Source organism: Bos javanicus, chromosome 11, assembly GCF_032452875.1.
Source record: "Bos javanicus breed banteng chromosome 11, ARS-OSU_banteng_1.0, whole genome shotgun sequence".
NCBI classification, from domain to species: Eukaryota; Metazoa; Chordata; class Mammalia; order Artiodactyla; family Bovidae; genus Bos; species Bos javanicus.
The window spans coordinates 40,733,748-40,753,446 of record NC_083878.1 but is presented as its reverse complement, the minus strand read 5'-3'; the positions used below and the strand labels follow the sequence as shown (position 1 = coordinate 40,753,446).

General features: G+C 36.0%; 1 protein-coding gene across 9 annotated transcripts in view; it reads left to right on the top strand.

Moving 5' to 3' along the window:
• FANCL (FA complementation group L) overlaps window positions 1–19,699 on the top strand; it is an 89,987-nt gene that overhangs the window by 13,150 nt on the left and 57,138 nt on the right. For 7 of the 9 annotated variants that reach the window (XM_061432453.1, XM_061432448.1, XM_061432445.1 and 4 more), the window contains 4 exons: window positions 1,235–1,293; window positions 3,501–3,561; window positions 9,266–9,322; window positions 14,986–15,086. The exons of 1 other annotated variant lie outside the window; for it this stretch is intronic. In XM_061432453.1, the coding sequence (XP_061288437.1) occupies window positions 1,235–1,293; window positions 3,501–3,561; window positions 9,266–9,322; window positions 14,986–15,086 (278 nt within the window). The remainder of the gene's footprint in view (window positions 1–1,234; window positions 1,294–3,500; window positions 3,562–9,265; window positions 9,323–14,985; window positions 15,087–19,699) is intronic. One more of the 9 variants, XM_061432447.1, reaches the window with a different exon arrangement.

Here is a 19,699-nt window from a genome sequence, read left to right as displayed (position 1 = left end):
TTTCTATGATTTAACTAAAAAAAGATAATTTTAAAGTAGTATGGCATGTGACATGGCATTTGACTTTTAAAATGGTTGGATTTTGCAAATTAGGGACTTTGGAATTTTATTATTTTACGTAACTATTTTTCATGTAAATTTTGAGTTCCAGATTGTTCTTACACCTATGTGTGGGATGTCTATAAAGTTAGGTTAAGGTTACTACATAATACTTTTTAGTGGTTTAATGAAATAGTGAATTATTGTTACTTGACCTTTTGAAAAGGTCAGTAGTACATTTTGTTTCATTTTTTTAAAGGACATTTAAATGTAATGAAAGTCAGAACTGCAATATTACCATGAAAGTAAAGGTTATGGGGTACATTTAATTGTGTTCCTCTATTTTTGAAACTGCTTTGAGGGAGATTCTGATAAAATTCTCGTGGTAATTGTTTTTCAAGAATTTTATTACTCTTTTTCATTTTATACTGTTGGAGTAAAAGATTATATTTCTGTTTGTCTTTTTCTGCTTACCTTTGCTTAGATTTCATGTGTATTATGCTATTTAAGGTACAAAGTTTAAGCTGCTTTCCCATTCACTTTCTCAAGAAAGTAGAACAGTATATTTCTCAGAGAACTGTCCTTCGTTCCTTAGAAAGACTTTTAAGTAAAATTTAGTTTTTTCAGATTATAGTTAATGAATATTTAAATTAAAATAAGTAACAGTGTTTCAAGGATTTTATTTATTAAAGGTCTGCAAGTGTGGGAGAACTAAATATACTCTGATTTATGAAAATATTTCTCTGATGTCTGTATATTAAGATTATTTAAATATATTTTCACTTTATTAAAATTTGGAACACTACAAATATGGGGTATGTCATGTTTTTTCCTTCTATATTCAGATCAGTTTGAAGGAATTTCTTTTTTCTTGAATTTTTTCCCTAAGAAATAACATTTAACTTTCTCCTTTATGTCTGCATAACAATTTGTTAGTATTTCTTATTTATGTGAATGACTTTTTCTTTAAAAACAAAATCCTGTCTCAGTGTTTTGATTACCCAGTAATCACAAAAGTTTCTGACATATTTTTGAGTTATTTTCCCTTAAATGCACTGTTTTGTTGCTTATATTTTAACAAGTATTTGAATAAAGTTGATACCTTTTAGAAAATACAGGAAAATGTTGCCTTTTTTATGTGACTCTGATTGACTTCTCTTAATTTGAGTTCACACCTTTTTAATATTTTCCACAGGGAAGAGATTTCCACCTGAGACTATTGCTGCCCAAAGATTTGCAGCTGAGGAATGCCAGGTAATGTGGTGTTTTGTTATATACTCTACAGGCATCTTGGCGGGATGGGCAGTCACATCTGTATAAGCTGATTCTGTTTGTTAGAGTTCTGTTTATTAATTAGTTAACCAGAAGCATTTCTGATTTTTGCCAATCAGTGTGCTTTTTAAATGATTTTCTGTGGTGTTGAAGTGCTCTTCAACAGCAAAACAGTCTAATTTACTTTTTATTTAAAGCAGTAAACAGCAAGTGAAAATATTTGGAGAATAGAAAATAATTAGAAAACTTTGTTTCCAACTTTTGACTGATGTTAATTATGTGTATGTTCAGGCATGGGAAGCCCGACAGCATCAGTTCTGCCCTGATAGAAATTAGGTGTCAACATGGGCTTTGGTATTGACAGCCCTTCAAGGAATGTCAAGAGATGAGAATAGAAATTTAGGTAGCACCCAAAATCTAATTTCTGCTCCAAAATTTTTCTGAGGGTAGGAAGGGAAGAAGAATCCAGAGACAGTTACGAGTAGAACTGACAGGATTTTGTGACTGATCAGAAGTGGGAGATAAGAGGGGGAGAGGAGTGGAGGATTCTTTGCAAATTCCTAACTCAGATCACTAAACTAGAGAAGAAGTCACAGATGGCAGAAGTTGAAGGGGAATTGTTTTAAGGCATATCAGATGTGAAGTATGAAGAGGAGATTTTAGTAGGTAGCAGTGTTTTGGTTGGAGAAGGAAATGGCAACCCACTCCAGTGTTCTTGCCTGGAGAATCCCAGGGACGGAGGAGCCTGGTGGGCTGCTGTCTATGGGGTCGCACAGAGTTGGACACGACTGAAGCGACTTAGCAGCAGCAGCAGCAGCAGCAGCAGTAGCAGTGTTTTGGTGGGGAACTTAAGCATGAAGCTTGGAGTGGAGATGTGTGTAGAAGTCACAGTAGGCATGGGATTTAGGGCCATGAATGTGGATAGGTTTTCCTGCATGGATAGAGTGAGAAGAGAAAGCTAGTAACATAATCTTGAGGGCATAACAATATTTAAAGGTGTGGTAAATAAAGAAGACCTTGAAAGAAGACGAAGTATTGACCAGATTTAACAGGAAAACCTGGACAGTTATTTCTGAAATCAAAGAAAGAGCAGCTTAAAAGTCAGTGGTTAACAGTGCTTAGTGTTGCAAAGGGGTCAGGTTAGATTGCACGTTTCATGTAGTGGTTGAAGTCGGCTTGTACTGGGGTTTTTGGAGTGGGTAGAAAGGAAATGTAAACAGTAAAAACTACTTGAAGAACAGGAGTGGCTAGAGAAAGGTGTGCAGTCAAGGAAGAGTTATAATTATGTGTTTTCTTAAAAAGAAGATTTGCTCAAACAAGTTACAGAAGAAAAAATGCTAGCAGAGAGTAAGGATACCACAGTAAAGGAGTAATTAGTGAATTGATGTGACTGAGTTGGTGGCAGGAGGTGGAAAGTATATTTGAAGATGGGGTTTCCCATGGGCAGTCGAGGCAGTCGAGAATGAGCTATTCTGCCCCTGTGATAGGAGATAGCAGAGAGGATGCGGGTTAGCAGACCAGAAAAGGACAGTCATGATGGTTTGAAAAGACCATGGTTGAGAAAACTCAGACTTTCTACTTCTAGGTAAGTAAAAGCATTTCTAGAAGAGTTACCTAGTAGTGTTAAGAATGCAGCTGAGGGTGAGCCGGTAGATAGATGAACATTATTTATCACTACTTACACAGTTAAAAGTATGTATGTCCTTAATCTGGAATTTAAGATTAGATTGTTATAATGGACACAGGAGCCTATGGGGCTACAGTTCACGAAGTCTCGAAGAGTCAGACACGACTAAGCCAGAGCAAACACAGATTGTTATAATGCATTTGGTTTCTCAAATACAAGTTCTGTAAATTATGATCAAAACTATTGGTTTTATTTAACCTACCTTGGAAAAGAATCCAGTTCAAGAAAACATTGCTTTGGATATGTTAAAATTTAAAAAAACGTACTGTTTGTTTGCATGTCATTTGCTGATTGCAGTCATTTATATTTTGAAATAAAGTTAGTACCAACAGTTTGAAGACATGAGTTTCAACAGTACTAGCGGTAAAAATTTTATTAACTTGTCAGAATTATGTTTATGTCATTCTTTTGTATGTATGTACATATTAGAGTTGGCATACAAATGTTTTTTCCTTTTAATTCTAAACAGTGAACAAACCATTTTGTTCCATTAAAATTTTAGATTACTATGTAGTTGGCAGCTGAAAACAGCACTTAATGGATATCATCACATAGTACAACAGGTAAGTCCTTTTTGTTAAAAGCTTTGTTTTAAGTGAGGGCAGTTACTTAATCTGATCACATGGACCACAGCCTTGTCTAACTCATGAGCCATGCTGTGTAGGGCCACCCAAGATGGATGGGTCATGGTGGAGAGTTCTGAAAAAATGTGGTCCACTGGAGAAGGGAATGGCAAACCACTTCAGTATTTTTGCCTTGAGACCCCAAGATCAGTATGAAAAAGCAAAAAGATAGGACACTGAAAGATGAACTCCCCAGGTCGGTAGGTGCCCAATATGCTTTTGAAGGTCAGTGGAGAAGTAACTCCAGAAAGAATGAAGAGACAGAGTCAAAGCAAAAACACCACTCAGTTGTGGATGTGACTGGTGATGGAAGTAAAGTCTTATGCTGTAAAGAGCAATATTGATAGGAACCTGGAATGTTAGGTCCACGAATCAAGGCAAATTGGAAGTGGTCAAACAGGAGATGGCAAGAGTGAACCTCGGGAATCAGTGAACTAAAATAGACTGGAATGGGTGAATTTAACTCAGATCATTATATCTACTACTGTGGGCAAGAATCCCTTAGAAGAAATGGAGTAGCCATCATAGTCAACAAGAGTCTGAAATGCAGTATTTGGATGCATTCTCAAAAATGACAGAATGAAATCTGTTCGTTTCCAAGGCAAACCATTCAGTATCACAGTAATCCAAGTCTATGCCCCGACCAGTAATGCTAAAGAAGCTGAAGTTGAATGGTTCTATGAAGACCAACAAGACCTTCTAGAAATAACACCCAAAAAGGATGTCCTTTTCATTATAGGGGACTGGAATACAAAAGTAGGAAGTTAAGAGAGTAACAGGCAAATTTGGCCTTGGAGTACAGAATGAAGCAGGGTAAAGGCTAATAGAGTTTTGCCAAGAGAACACACTGGTCATAGCAAACACCCTCTTCCAAAAACACAAGACAAAACTCTACACATGGATGTCACCAGATGGTCAATACCAAAAACAGATTGATTATATACTTTGCAGCCAAAGATGGAGAAGCCCTTATACAGTCAGCAAAAAAGACCGGAAGCTGTGGCTCAGATCATGAACTCCTTATTGCCAAATTCAGACTTAAATTGAAGAAAGAAGGGAAAACCTTTAAACCATTCAGGTATGACCTAAATCAAATCCCCAACAGTTATACAGTGGAAGTGAGAAATAGATTCAAGGGATTAGATCTGAAGGACAGAGAGACCGAAAAACTATGGTGAAGATTCGTGACATTGTACAGAAGGCAGAAATCAAGACGATCCCCAAGAAAAAGAATTGCAAAAAGGCCAAATGGTTGTCTGAGGAGGCCTTACAAATAGCTGTGAAAAGAAGAGAAGCAAAAGGCAAAGGAGAAAAGGAAAGATATACCCATTTGAATGCAGAGTTCCAAAGAATAGCAAGGAGAGATCAGAAAGCCTTCCTCAGTGATCAGTGCAAAGAAATAGAGGGAAACAATAGAATGGAGAAGACTTGAGATCTCTTCAAGAAAATTAGAGATACCAAGGGAACATTCCATGCAAAGATGGGCACAGTAAAGGACAGAAATGGTATGGACCTAACAGAAGCAGAAGCTATTAAAAAGAGGTGGTAAGAATACACGGAAGAACTGTATGAAAAAGATCTTCATGACCCAGATAACCACGTTGATGGGATCACTCACCTAGAGCCACACATCCTGGCATGTGAACTGAAGTGGATCTTAGGAAGATCACTACAAACAAAGCTAGTGGAGGTGATGGAATTCCAGGTGAGCTATTTCAAATCCTACAAGATGATGCTGTGAAAGGGCTGCACTCAATACACCAGCAGATTTGGAAAACTCAGCAGTGGCCACAGTACTGGAAAAGGTCAGTTTTCATTCCAGTCCCAAAGAAAGGCAATGCCAAAGAATGTTCAAACTACCTCACAATTGACCCTCATCTCAAGCGCTAGCAAAGTAATGCTCAAAATTCTCCAAGCCAGGCTTCAGCAATACGTGAACTGTGAACTTTCAGATGTTCAAGCTGGTTTTAGAAAAGGCAGAGGAACCGGAGATCAAATTGCCAACATCCACTTGATCATAGAAAAGGCAAGAGAGTTCCTGAAAGACGTCTACTCCTGCCTTATTGACTATGCCAAGGCCTTTGACTGTGTGGATCACTTTCATCAAGAGGGTCTTTAGTTCTTTACTTTCTGCAATAAGGGTGCTGTCATTGGCATATCTGAGGTTATTGAAATTTCTCCCGGAAATCTTGATTCCAGTTTGTGCTTCATCCAGTCCAATGTCTCTCATGATGTACTTTGCATATAAGTTAAATAAGCAGGGTGACAGTATACAGCCTTGACATACTCCTTTCCTGATTTGGAACCAGTCTGTTGTTCCATGTCCAGTTCTAACTGTTGCTTCTTAACCTGCATACAGATTTCTCAAGAGGCAGGTAAGGTGGTCTGGTATTCCCATCTCTTTCAGAATTTTCCACAGTTTGTTGTGATCCACACAGTCAAAAGGTTTGGCATAGTCAATAAAGCAGAAGTAGATGTTTTTCTGGAACTCTTTTTCTTTTTCTATGATCCAACGCATGTTGGCAATATGATCTCTTGTTGCTCTGCCTTTTCTAAAACCAGCTGAACATCTGGATGTTCGTGGTTCATGTACTGTTAAAGCCTGGCTTGGCAAATTTTGAGCATTACTTTGCTGGCGTGTGAGATGAGGGCAATTGTGAGGTAGTTTGAACATTCTTTGGCATTGCCTTTTTTGGGGATTGGAATGAAAACTGACTTTTTCCAGTACTGTGGCCACTGCTGGGGTTTTCAAATTTGCTGGTATATTGAGTGCAGCACTTTGACAGCATCATCTTTTAGAATTTGAAATAGCTCACCTGGAATTCCATCACCTCCACTAGCTTTGTTCGTAGTGATGCTTCCTAAGGCCTGCTTGACTTCACATTCCAGGAAGTGTGGCTCTGGGTGAGTGAGCCCACCATCATGGTTATCTTGGTCATGAAGATCTTTTTTGTATAGTTCTTCTGTGTATTCCTGCCATCTCTTCTTAATAGCTTCTGCTTCTGTTAGGTCCATACCATTTCTGTCCTTTATTGTGCCCATCTTTGCATGAAATGTTCCCTTGGTATCTAATTTTCTTGAAGAGATCTCAAGTCTTCCCCATTCTATTGTTTTCCTCTATTTCTTTGCACTGATCCCTTAGGAAGGCTTTCTGATCTCTCCTTGCTGTTCTTTGAAACTCTGCATTCAAATGGGTATATCTTTCCTTTTCTCCTTTGCCTTTCGCTTCTCATCTTTTGTCAGCCATTTTTAAGGCCTTTCCAGACAACCATTTTGCCAAGTGAGGTTAGGAAGTTACTAAATATGCTCTTTTTAAAACCTGTTTTGCAAAGTGTTATATAACACACTGGTTTAGTTGTTGCTGAATTCTGTAGGCTTTTTCTCTATCAAGCATTTTAAGGAGCCATATTTTATGTAAAATATTTTCTGTCTAAAATCCTCAGCACATTTCCCGGTAGCATTTGTGTTGAAACTTTATTTCCATGCTTGGAACTTCAGGGCCTTCAAATGCATTCACTCTCTCTTCCTGAATAGCAGTGATACCAAAATTATCCCAGGACTCATTTAGGAGTTGTAGGTTATCTGTGGCAAAAATGTGATTGTAGTTCAAGATTAGCTACAAAAAAGTGGGGTGGAAATCACTTAGGATCATGTATGCGTATGTAATAAGAGTAGATGTAAAGGCAGCATAGATGAAATATAGGCAGGATTTATTTAGTTACTTTTTATTTATTTTTTTAATTTATAAGTTTATGCTTTTGACACCCTTCACCCACTTTATCCACATCCCCACCCAAATTCAGTTGTTCGTAATGTTTAGGTTCCTCTACCTGAAAATTCTTTTAAAGATTAGAGAAACAAGCAAATCAGTTACTGAAGCAATTGAAAATAATGAAAAACCTCTCGTAGAAAAGTAGATGTAAATAGAACTGCCTTTCTTTTAATGGTTTATTAATTTGTGTGTTTTTCCTGATCTGTTTTCTCTATCTTAAAGCAGGTTATTATCTATGGTAAATGACAATGACAATTACTCTCACTTAAAGCAGTACTGAACCACAAAGAAATACAGGAAATTGTTTGATTTGTAGAAAGTAGACTGTCATTGCTGGCAATATAATTTACAGCATATGTTTAAGGGAATGTTTAAATGATTTCTCTTTGTGTTCTCTCCACCGTCCCCTCCCGTTTCACTGAGACTATGTTGTATGCTAAAGTTTAAGAAATGAATCTAATGAGGTAGCTAAATAGCTGGAAGAAAAACTCTTAATGAAGACTTAAGATTCCTAAGTTTTTCTCCACCAATTCACCAAGGGAGTTCCTAGAAAAAGTCCCAATTATGTATCTCCCCCCCTGCCCTCCAATACTGTAGAACCCAGTATTAGTTTTAGTCTTTGTTTTATTCCAAAGTCCAGGTGAACGTTACTATTCTTTCCTGGTATCATTTTTAACTTCATTAAATGTGAGTCAAAGTGGGAGGTGTGGTCAGCAGTCTTTTCTATGAAGGGCCAGGTAGTAAATTTTACAGGTGTGTGGACCCTAAGATCTCAGTTATGACTACATAGCTCTGCCCTTGTAGCACAGAGCAGCTTTGACAAGAGGTAAATGAACAGGCGTGGCTGCATTTCATTACAACTCTATAAAAACAGCTATTGGGCTGGATTTAGCCTCTGAGCTGTAGTTTGCACACTTTTGGTATAATTTATTACTCATCACTAGTCAACTACAGGGGAAATATATAGAAGAAGGGAAAGTCAAAGATTTGTTCTGCAAACATGTGCCCTACCAAGCTACATTAAGGTATGAATCATATGCCTCGTGTATTGTTGAATACTTTAGGTTATTATTTTTCTCCTCTAAAAACTGAGATTTACATATACGCTTTAGAACTGTGTGGTGGTAGTGCAGTGCATTAGAAAAAGTAGCAAAAATAACATTATTTTGATTTCAAGCAGAGAAATGATGTAGATTGATTTAATAGAGCAATTTTAATGAGAATTTTTTTGCTTTTATTTTAAATAATTTTCTTTTAAGAATCAAAGATTTCTAGGAAATGGAGCCCTGACACTTTAACATTGTACTTCAGAAGTTATTTCCTTTTTGTCATATTACTGTAACTGTTTTACCTTATTGAAAGATTGACTCCTTTTGAATTAATACAGGTTAGTTGTGAAAGGACAAAATTAACAACTATAGGCAGTCTTTAAGGTCAAAGAAAAAATTAAAATAGACAGTATTATTGATTAGTTAATTCATTGTTCTAACTAGATTTAATTGTATAGATTTGCCTGATTTTTATATTTTATACTCCTCTTGACATTGTCATACTATTTTTTTTAATAGTGCTGTGGTTTGCTAGATTTGCTAAACTTGACAGTAGTCAGTGCTGAAGAAATAGAGTCATGTGTGAGATTATAAGTGCCATGCTTACGTAATTCAGCATATCTCACCAAATTAGATTTGAGGGCTTTAATTACTCTTTCAGAATGAAATTGGTAGAAATAATACTGTTGATGACCAATAATTCAATTCTTATATTTTTAAGATAGTTAATTTTTTTTATATCTATATGGACTTAAGTTTCCATTTCCAGTTCATGGAGTATTCATTGTACACTGAAATTAATTAAAAATATGTTTTGGTCTAGAGAATGCAGCAGTCTCCTGATCTAGTGAGTTTTATGATGGAGTTGAAGATGGTTTTGGTAAGAATTTGTTTTCTAACACTGTCATTATACTCTGTAAATCTGGTGTGTTTTTGTAATTCCTTTAAAAACTAACATTAGAATTTAAAACTTCTCAACTCTCAGTCATTTAATGTTTTATTTTACTAGTGCATAAATGTGGATGGTACTTTTCTGGAACTGCAAGAGGAATAGAACTGTGTGTAAGAACCAATTTGATGGGTACACTTGACGCTAGACTTGGACAGGTGGTGAAGAAATAAAGTGTACTTCTGGTCTGTTAGAGAATGTAACATCAACAGAAATTAAAAAATCACTCTTAAAGATACAGTACAATGTAGAAATAATTTCATATACAGTTACAGATTTCTGAAAAACTTGTTAAGCTTCATTACATATATACAGTTATGTACAATTGATTATTCAGTTAACTGTGCATAAATTGGTTTCCTAGGTGGCGCTAGTGAGAAAGAACCTGTCTGCCAATGCAGGAGACATAAGAGACATGGGTTGGGAAAATCCCCTGAAGGAAGGCATGGCAACCCACTCCAGGATTCTTGCCTGGAGAATTCCCATGGACAGAGGAACCTGGCAGGCTACAGTCCATGGGATCACAAAGAGTTGGACATGATTGAAACGAATTAGCATGCATGGATACATAAGATACTTAATTAGCAAAGGAAGGATGACTACAGTAAATACCCATGGACCCATGAGCAAAATTCAAAGTTTTGCCTAACATATTTCTTTACCTACCTACTCTTTTAGGAGAAGGGGACTGGAGCATTTTAAAAGGTTTCCTACATTCTGAATTTGGTTCATTAGATATTCATGCTATCTCTTATCATATTCTACTTTTTTTTTTTTTTTTGTAATCTGGCAGTTAAATCTAGAGGTCTGAATGAAGTTGCATGCATTTCTCCTGATAATAATAATTTATGCTCTGTACTTCTTACTCTGCATAGGAGGTACATGGTGTCTGGTAGTTCCTCATTTAATAGAGTTAAGATTAGTCAGTAGGTTTAGATCCATCCAATATAAAGTTTCTGATCAGCCTGTCACCTACTGATTTTAGCTTCCAGTGATGGTCATTAACTACATCCACTGTTTTGTTAGGGGTTGCAAATGGTGATTTTTAAAAATCCATCGTCTACATTAATTAGCTGAAAATTTTACAGAAAAGAAGTTCCCCTCATCATTTATTTGGTAAATTTGAGATCTTGCCCATACTGGAATGAGGATAAGTGCTTGATTTTTTTTCCTTTTTTTAAAATCAATTTTAAGAATAATGAGTTGGTACCTAGGAATTCAAAGGGAACTAATGATTTTTTTAATATTATGAACCCATGTATTTTAAAGTATTTGACTAACTTTAGTCCATTGCAATTATTATTCTTTTTAATGCTTAAATTTTACCAGTTTTGGTCAATATAAGTCCTTTCATGTTGGCTGCTGAGTTCTTTTAACACAATATAAGCTTCGCTTTGTGGCACCAGTTGCCCCAGTTTCATTCGCTTATCCTGTTTTACCAAAGAGATATGGTTTCTTTGTAGAAAATGGTATTTGGATGCCACAATCTTGAAACTGGCATGTTCATTGCTATTTGTTGTTCAGGCACTAAGTCATGTCTGACTCTTCAGACATGGACTCTTCAGTCCATGGTGACCCCATGGACTGTAGCAGCCCAGGCTTCCCTGTCCTTCACTATTTGCCAGAGTTTGCTCAAACTCAGGTCCATTGAGTTGGTGATGCCATCCAACCATCTTATCCTCTGTCACCTTCTTCTCCCCCTGCCCTTAATCTTTCCCATCATCAGGATCTTTTCCAATGAGTCTGCTCTTCACATCACCTGCCCAAAATATCTTCAGCATCAGTCCTTCCAGTGAATAGTCAGGGTTGATTTCCTTTAGGATTGACTGGTTTGATTTCCTTACTGTTTAAGGGATTCTCAGAAGTCTTCTCCAGCACCACAATTTGAAAGCATCAGTTCTTCAGCACTCAGCACTCCCTTCTTTATGGTCCATCTCTCACATCTGTACATGATTACTGGAGAAACCATAGCTTTGACTGTTCAGACCTTTGCTATTACCTGTGTTCATTTCAGTATTTTCAATTCACATCTGGCATAGGGGTTTTACTTCTTTGACTTTTATGCTTGTATCTCTTTTCTCTTAAATCTGAGTTTTCATTTCTAGTATTTCTTTTGAAGTACTGCTGATTTACAGTGTTGTGCCAGTTCTTGATGTACAACAGAGTGACTCAGTTATGCACATATATACATTCTTTTTAATATTCTTTTCCATTATGGTTAATCACAGGATATTGTATATAGTTCCCTGTGCTGTATAGTAGGACCTCGTTTGTCCATTCTAAATGTAATCGTTTGTATCTACCAAACCCAAACTCCCAGGCCATCTCCCCCTCCTCCCCTCTTCCTTGGCGAGCTATGTCTATGAGTCTGTTTCCGTTTTGTAGATGGGTTCATTTTGGCCAGATTATAGATTGCACATACAAATGATATCATACAGTATTTGTCTTTCTCTTTCTTAGACTTCACTTAATGTGACAATCTCTATTTGCAGCCATGTTGCTGCGAATGGCATTATTATTATTTTTTAATAGTTGAGTAGTACTCCATTTTATACATGTACCACATCTTCTGTATCCATTCGTCTGTTGATGGACATTTAGGTTGTTTCTATGTTTTGGCTGTTGTGAACCGTGCTGCTATGAACATAGGATGCTTGTGTCTTTTTGAGTTAATTTTGTCTGGTTAAATTCCCAGGAGTAGGATTGTTGGATCATGTGGTAATTCTATTTTTAGTTTTTCTTTTCCATTTTGAGTATTAACATAGTTATAATTTTATGTTTTACTTATGCATTTGTCACATCTATAAAATATTTCTTGTATTTGTTTTATAAAATTACAATGCCACTATATTTCTACTAACAACTGAAAGCATTTTGTTATTTCTTTGTGGTTCTGTTTTCTCTTTATTGTTAGCAGCAGCTGCCACATATTGAGAACTTAATTTGCTTGCTAGATTTGTTTTGAATTCTTTTTTTTAATATTCATGACAGAGGCTTTGGTGAAAAGTTTGGGATCAAATGAAAGTATTTAAAAAGTCACTTTCTAAAGTTTAAATTTTGACTTATAAATTTGTAAACTGTAGTTATGAGGTTTATCAAAGTTCATTGTAAATTTTGTCAAAGGCTACAACATGATAACCTTGAAAAGGTTGAAGTAGTGAAACATTTTGGTTTGCGTCTCCTTGACATTGGACAAAAGTTGAAAAAGTTTCTTTTGGCTTTTTATCATAATTTTGATAAGCTACACAAATAGGACTAAGAGAACCAGAGTAAAACTATGTGGCCCATTAGGCTTTACTGTGAAGCTAATTTAAGCTCTCATGGTCATTTAATTTTGAAGAAATACTCATTAGTTTAAAATAGTGTGATTGATCTCTAATTCACAGTAGTCTGTTTAGTACATTTGTTTTTGCTTTCCTAAATGAGATCCTGTACTTTAACTCTCTAAAATTGTGGACAGGGTTGGTAATACTGTTGTACATTTGTAGCAGTCTACCTAAAGATGTAAGAATTATTAGTTTATTTATTGGGTTGTATTATTAGTAATAGGGTTAACCTAATATAATCCCTGGTGAAATTATTGAGAATGTTGCCCAAATGAAATCAGTAGCTGTTGAACTTATTTCAGGACATTTTGTTAAATTTCTCTTGGAGTTTCCTAGTGCTAACTAGGCGTATAGTAGGAGTTTGATACATATTTATTAAATGAACAATTGTATTTTAAAAGAACTCAACAGGTAGGTTATTTTATTCCTGTTTTAGAGCTGAGTCACTGAGTGCCTAAGGCCTCAAAACTTAATTGTTTAAAGTTAGGATCTAAACTCCTGGTTTGTAAAGCCTGTGTTCGTTCTTCTAAGTACCTTTGCTTCATTCTCCACAAGAACACTTTGCTTCTCTGTCTTTGCACTTTTCTCTGTTACGGTTCTAGAATAGGAATAACTTGTCTGACCCAAAGTAGAAGGCAGAGTTAGCAAATGCCATAAATCTAGGATTAAAGTACTCTTTTATCCAAGTAAATTATTATCCAAGTTTGTTTTTATCTTCAGCATATATTAATAATAGTAATTAATATTTTTGAATTGAAAAAAATTTCCAAAGAAATACTGTGTAACTCTTAGATGTTTGTAAGTACAGGAACTATACTGACCTCTGTTAGTCATGTTTGTAACAGGAGAATCTTAATACTAATTTTGTGGACCACAGGTTGTTTATATACAGCACTAAGTAGTTTATGAAAAGGCAGTATACTTTTTGTCTTCGAGGAGCTTCCTTTCTAATTCAAATTGACATTCTAGCCCTTACTAACCAGCTTTCAGGGTTTTGTTTGTTTGTTTTTATCCTAAAGCAGTATTTAAGTAGTTTCAGTTAGCAGTCCTGATTTTTGAAATGCTGTTTTGTAAAAGTCTAGTCTTTTGTAGTGTTAATTTAGTAGCCTTCTATCCATGTTAATAAACATATTTAAGTGAATAAAAATGTATACTTTTTATTAAGGTTACCAGAAATCTTTATAATTTTATACTTGTTCTTATGTTGTTTTGTTATATCTGTTTTTTTAAATTTTTATTTCTTTAATTTTTATAATGTGCTTAGTCATGTCTGTTTGTAACCCCATGGACTGTAGCCAGCCAGGCTCATGTGTACATGGGTTTCCCAGGCAAGAATACTGGAGTGGGTTGTCATTTCCTTCTCCAGGGGATCTTCCAGACCCAGGGATTGAACTCTGGGTCTCTTGTGTCTCCTGCATTGGCAGGTGGATTCTTTATTACTGAGCCATCTGGGAAGCCTGTTTTTTATAATACCTTTTAATAATCCAAACAATATGAACCTCTGTGTAATTCATATGTACATTTATTTTTTACTTCCAAGTAAGATACTGTCCAGGTTAACACCTTTGAAGTAATTGGTAATTTTCAGCCTCAGCAACTCTAGTGATGCTTGTATTGCCTGTAAAAAATGTAAATTTTAGTTTTGTTCAGGGGAACATAAATCATCTTAAAGATGTCATAGGTAGGTTTAGTGGGGAAAGAAGCTGTGATCTAACCAGATAGATGGCAAAATGCTTTGCTGGTCTGGGAGTAATACAGCGTGGAAGTCAGTAAAGGAAATTAACAGGTTAACTATTTATTATGATAAAGAAGGATTTTTGTTTGTAAGAATGTGATTCATAATGGTGTACAAATATGTCGGTCTAGGCCATGTACATAGAATTCAGGCTTTTTTTTAAAGGTACATGTTTCTTTCTATCAAACATTATATCCACAGGGGTAGAAAAATAGTAAAGCCTTGAGGATGAAGATTTTGCTTTGTTTTTTGGTGATCCTTTTTCATCTGTGATAGACATGATAGTTTAGGAGAATATTAGACTTAAGTTTGTATGGTATAATAATTGACATTTTTACGTTACCTTTGGTGCAGTCCTTTACCCCTTTTTTGTCTTTTTTTTTTTTTTTTTTTTATGAGGAGGGAAATCAGCTGGATTTGCTATAAAAATAATGGACATGTTAATGAGGTGCAAGAGTTGTGTTTTGTAGTCAGGTACTAATAATTCATTGTGTAGCATTCCACAGCTGATTCACATTTTTTCTTTTAAACAGGAAGCTGCTTTAAAGAATAAAAAAGAACCATATGTACTACCTTCTCCTCCCAAGTTCTACTCAAGCCTTATTGGAGAAATAAGAACTCTTGGTTGGGATAAGTATGTCTATTTTAAAATATGTTTTAGAAATGCCTATTTCTTAACACATTTCAATTTGATATATTTGCAGCTTTAGCAGTTTATGTTTTTAGTCAAAGCATTTCATTGTAGTTAGAGTATCTGATCCTTTTTGTGAATATGAATTAAAGGTGTGTCAGCATAAAAAATTGACTTACAAGGTAAAATACTAAATATAATTTGGAAAAAATAACCTTTTTATGTACACAGTAAGCTAAGAAGTTATCAATGTTACTTTGTTTTCTTTTAGTTGTAGTGAGATATGATTGACAAATAAAATGTTAACATAGTTAAAGTGCACTGTGTGGTGGTTTGATATACCTGTACATTGTGAGAGGATTACCACAGTTGCATCAATTAGCATATCCCTCACCTCATATGGGCTTCCTTTGTGACTCAGTAAAGAATCTGCCTGCAATGCTGGAGACCTGGGTTTGATCCCTGGGTTGGAAAGATCCCCTGGAGAAGGGAAAGGCTACCTCTTCCAGTATTCTGGCCTGGAGAATTCCATGGACAGAGGAGGCTGGTGGGCTACAGTCCATGGGGTCACGAAGAGTCGGACATGACTGAGCGACTTTCACTCACTCATCTTGTATACTTATTTTTTGCTGAAATTTTTGGGTCAATTTCTTGTTGCTATTGTATGGGAGGAGAATTTTAGGAGCTTCCGACTGTCATTGACTGACATCACTCGATTTACTTAGTTTTATATCTACTATCTTGCTGCATGTTTTCTGTTTGTCTCATATATTTTGTGTTTTTCTCTTGATCTGCCTATATTTGAATTAATCACAATTTTTATTATATTTTTCTATTAACTTGTTAGGTATATACATTTTTTATTCTTTTAGAGGTTATCTTAGAGATTACAATAGACACATAGCAAAATGTATATTGTTATCTTTACCAGTTTTCTTATGTTGTGAGGATCTAAAACTCTACTGCAGTTTCTCCCTCTGTTGTTATTGTTATAATGCATTTTAATTCTATATTTAAATTTGACAAACATTATTATTGTTTTAAAGGTCAGTGTTTATACATACACACACAATTATTTCTCCCAGTGTTCTTTATTCCTTCCATACTGCATTTTTATCATGTCTGGAATAATTTTCCTTCTGACTAAAGAATTTCTTTTAATATTTTTTTATTGAGGTATACTTGACCATATACTAGTTTCAGGTGTACAACGTAATGAACTTCTCAGGTGGTTCAGTGGTAAAGAATCTGCCTACCAGTGCAGCGAGAGATGAGTTCAATCTCTGGGTCAGGAAGATCCCTTGTAGTAGGAGGTGGCAACCTCCTTCAGTATTTTTGCCTGGAAAATTGAATGGACAGAGGAAACTGGTGGGCTACAGTTCACGGGGTTGTAAAAGACAGACACAACAGAGTGACTGAACTCATACACATGTACAGCATTCAGTGTGTCTATGTATTATGAAATGATTGCCACAAGAAGTCTAGATAACATCTGTAAGCATACATACATATTTTTTTTTCTTACGATGAGAACTTGGAAGATTTACTTTTAGCAGCTTTGAAATCTACGATACAGTTGACCCTTGAACATCACAGGTTCTTATATGCAGATTTTTTTTCAGTGAATGTTACTGCAGTACTGTCTGATCTACCGTTGGTTTAATGCATGGATGTGGAACTGCAGCAATGGAGGGCCTACTGTAAAGTTATAGGTGGATTTTCAACTGTGTTGAAGGTTGGTGCATCTAACCCCCATGTTGTTCAAGGGTCATATTATAAGCTACAGTCACTATATAAGCTGTAATGTATATAAGCAATTACACTCTGATTAATTATTTTCTAACTGGAAGTTTGTACCTGATGATTTCTTTTCACTCATTGCACTCACCTTCCACAGCCATCTCTGGCAACCCCCAGTCTTTTCTCTGTATCTATGAATTTAGTATTTTAGGATACTTTTTAGATGCCACATATAAGTGACATCATGCCTTTTTCTGTTTGTCTTATTTCATTTAGCATAATGCGCATTAGAGGTCATCCACATTGTTGCAAATGGTAGAATGTCCTTCTTTATGGTTGAAAAATATTCCATGGTGTATGTATATATGTATACACACACAGACCACATTTTATTTATCCATTCATCTGTCAGTAGGCACTTGGGTTGTTTCCGTGTTGGCTGTTGTAAATAATGCTGCATTGATGGGTGTGCAGGTATCTCTTTGACATTGTGATTTGTTTCAGACATATACTCAGAAATGGAATTGCTGAATCATATTGAAGTTCTGTTTTTAATTTTAGAGTGCGTATAGATTTATAATTGCTGCATCTTCCTTGTGATTTTCCCTCATCATTAAATGTTTCTTTATGTATCTAGTAATATTTCTTGCCTTAATGTCTACTTTGTTGGGTATTAGTATAACTCTACTAGATTTTAATGCTCTTGAAATCCTCTTATTTTTTCTGTATATTTTCATAGTTTAAAATTTTTCCTACCTACTCCCGTAATCTAGATCCACTTGAGTCTATTTTTAATTAATTTATTTTTGTGTGATTTTCTGTCAGTATAGCCCTGGATCTTGGCATTCCTGGTACTTTTATTAATTTTTGTTAATAGACTTGTTTTTTTAAGAGTAGTTTTGGGGTCATCACAAAATTAGGAGGGTACGGAGATTTTCCATATGCTTTCTTCCCCCAAATAAACCCTTAGATTCCCCCATTATCAGCATCCCCTGTCAGAGTGGTACATTGGTTACAGTGGATGAACCCACACTGACATATTGTTATCACCCCCAAACCACAGTTTATGTTAGCATATACTCTTAGTCATATGCTTTCTCTCGTTTTGGACAAATGTATAAAAACATGTATCTGCTACTATAATACAGTACACAGTAATTTCACTGCCTCCGAAATACCTTATGTTCTACCTATTCATCCCTTCTTCTGCTCTGACCCCTGGCAACTACTGCTCTGTTCACTCTCTCCAAAAGTTTTGCCTTTTCCAAAATATCATGTGGTTGGAATCATACATTATGAAGTCTTTTCATGTTGACTTATTTCACTGGTACTATGTATTTCAATTTCTTCTCAATCTTTTCATAGCTCATTTGTTTTTAGCACTGAATAATATTTCATTGTCTGGGTGAACCACAGTTTATCCATTCACAAGCTGAAGGACATCTTGCTTGCTTCCAAGTTTTGGCAGTTATGAAAGCTGCTGTAAACAGCTGTGTGCAGGTTTTTCATGTGGATGTTATTTTTTTAACTCTGTTAGGTAAATACCAAGACCTAGACTTTTTTTTTAAGAGCAAAAAGTAAAGGTTTTCCTTTATTGTCACAATTGATTGAGTACAAAGTTGAATATTATATAACAACAACAAAAAATGTAAAATGTTGTCTCCCTGTTTCTGCTTAGTAACACGATTGAAAAGTGAAAGTGTTAGTTGCTCTGTCATGTCCGACTCTTTCTCCTCTGTTCACGGGATTCTCCAGGCAAGAACACTGCAGTGGGTTGCTGTTTCCTTCTCCAGGGGATCTTCCCAACCCAAGAATCGAACCCAGACCTCCGGCATTGCAGGCACATTTTTTACCATCTGAGCCAAAAAAAAAAAAAAAGGCAAAAAGAGGAGAAATGAGGAAGCTGTCTTAATTTCTATGCATTCTAGCTAATGCCCCTTTTTTCCTTTTTTACTATCCTGCTGGCTGTTCTTCAGTGTTTTGCCCTTGGCCATTCAGGCTTCATTGCTATGCCTGATAATCTTTTGTTGAGTGTTGTAAATTGTGTATTAAAAAACGTAGAGGCTCCGGATGATATTTTCTTCTACAAAGGGTTTACTTTTTTTTTGCTAGGAAAATAAAGTGGGGGCAAGCTGCCATAGAGACTGCAGTGATTCAGGATGGGTTGTAGTTTTTGCAGGGTTCTCATTGTCCCCTCTCCACCCCCAGGCTATAACCCTCCAGAGCTTTCAAGCAGGAGCCAAGTGTGTTCATTTGGATTTCTCCCTTGGTAGACCCTAAACTCTAATCTTTGTCTTTGTAAGGCTTGTTTACCTCTCCATTAGAGTCTGGGCTCCATTTGGGGCAGTGCTTCATATGCATCTTGTTTGCTTTGCTTTTATAGTTAGCCCTCCAGGGATTCCCACTGAGGGCATGGGTATGTTCACTGGGACTTTTCCCCACTGGTGGGTTCTAAATTCTAATTAATTTCTCTTCAATATTATGAGATTTCTAAATACTACACTTTGTTTTTCATTGGCTTTCTGCTTGGCTTTTTATCCTCTTATACCTTGCAATTTATGAAAAGTTTTGATGAAGAATTGCCAGAATATTAGGCTCCAGTCTCTGACCCTAACTTTTCACCAGATTCTGGATAAGTCTCTTATTTTTATTCCTCTATTCTCATGAGATTGCCAGAAATGCTGCTGCGTTGGTTTTTGTTCTTTTGTTTCTGTTTGTTTGTTTGGCTACTTGTAACTCTCTGCTTGCCCCATTTCCTCAGATCCTCCTTTTCTTCCCCTGAGGGAATTGCTAGATACTGTGAGGGAAAAATGGCTGAAGCGTTGTCTTACTTCTCCTCTGTTCCCCCTTCTTCAGGACCTTGGTCTGTCAAGTCC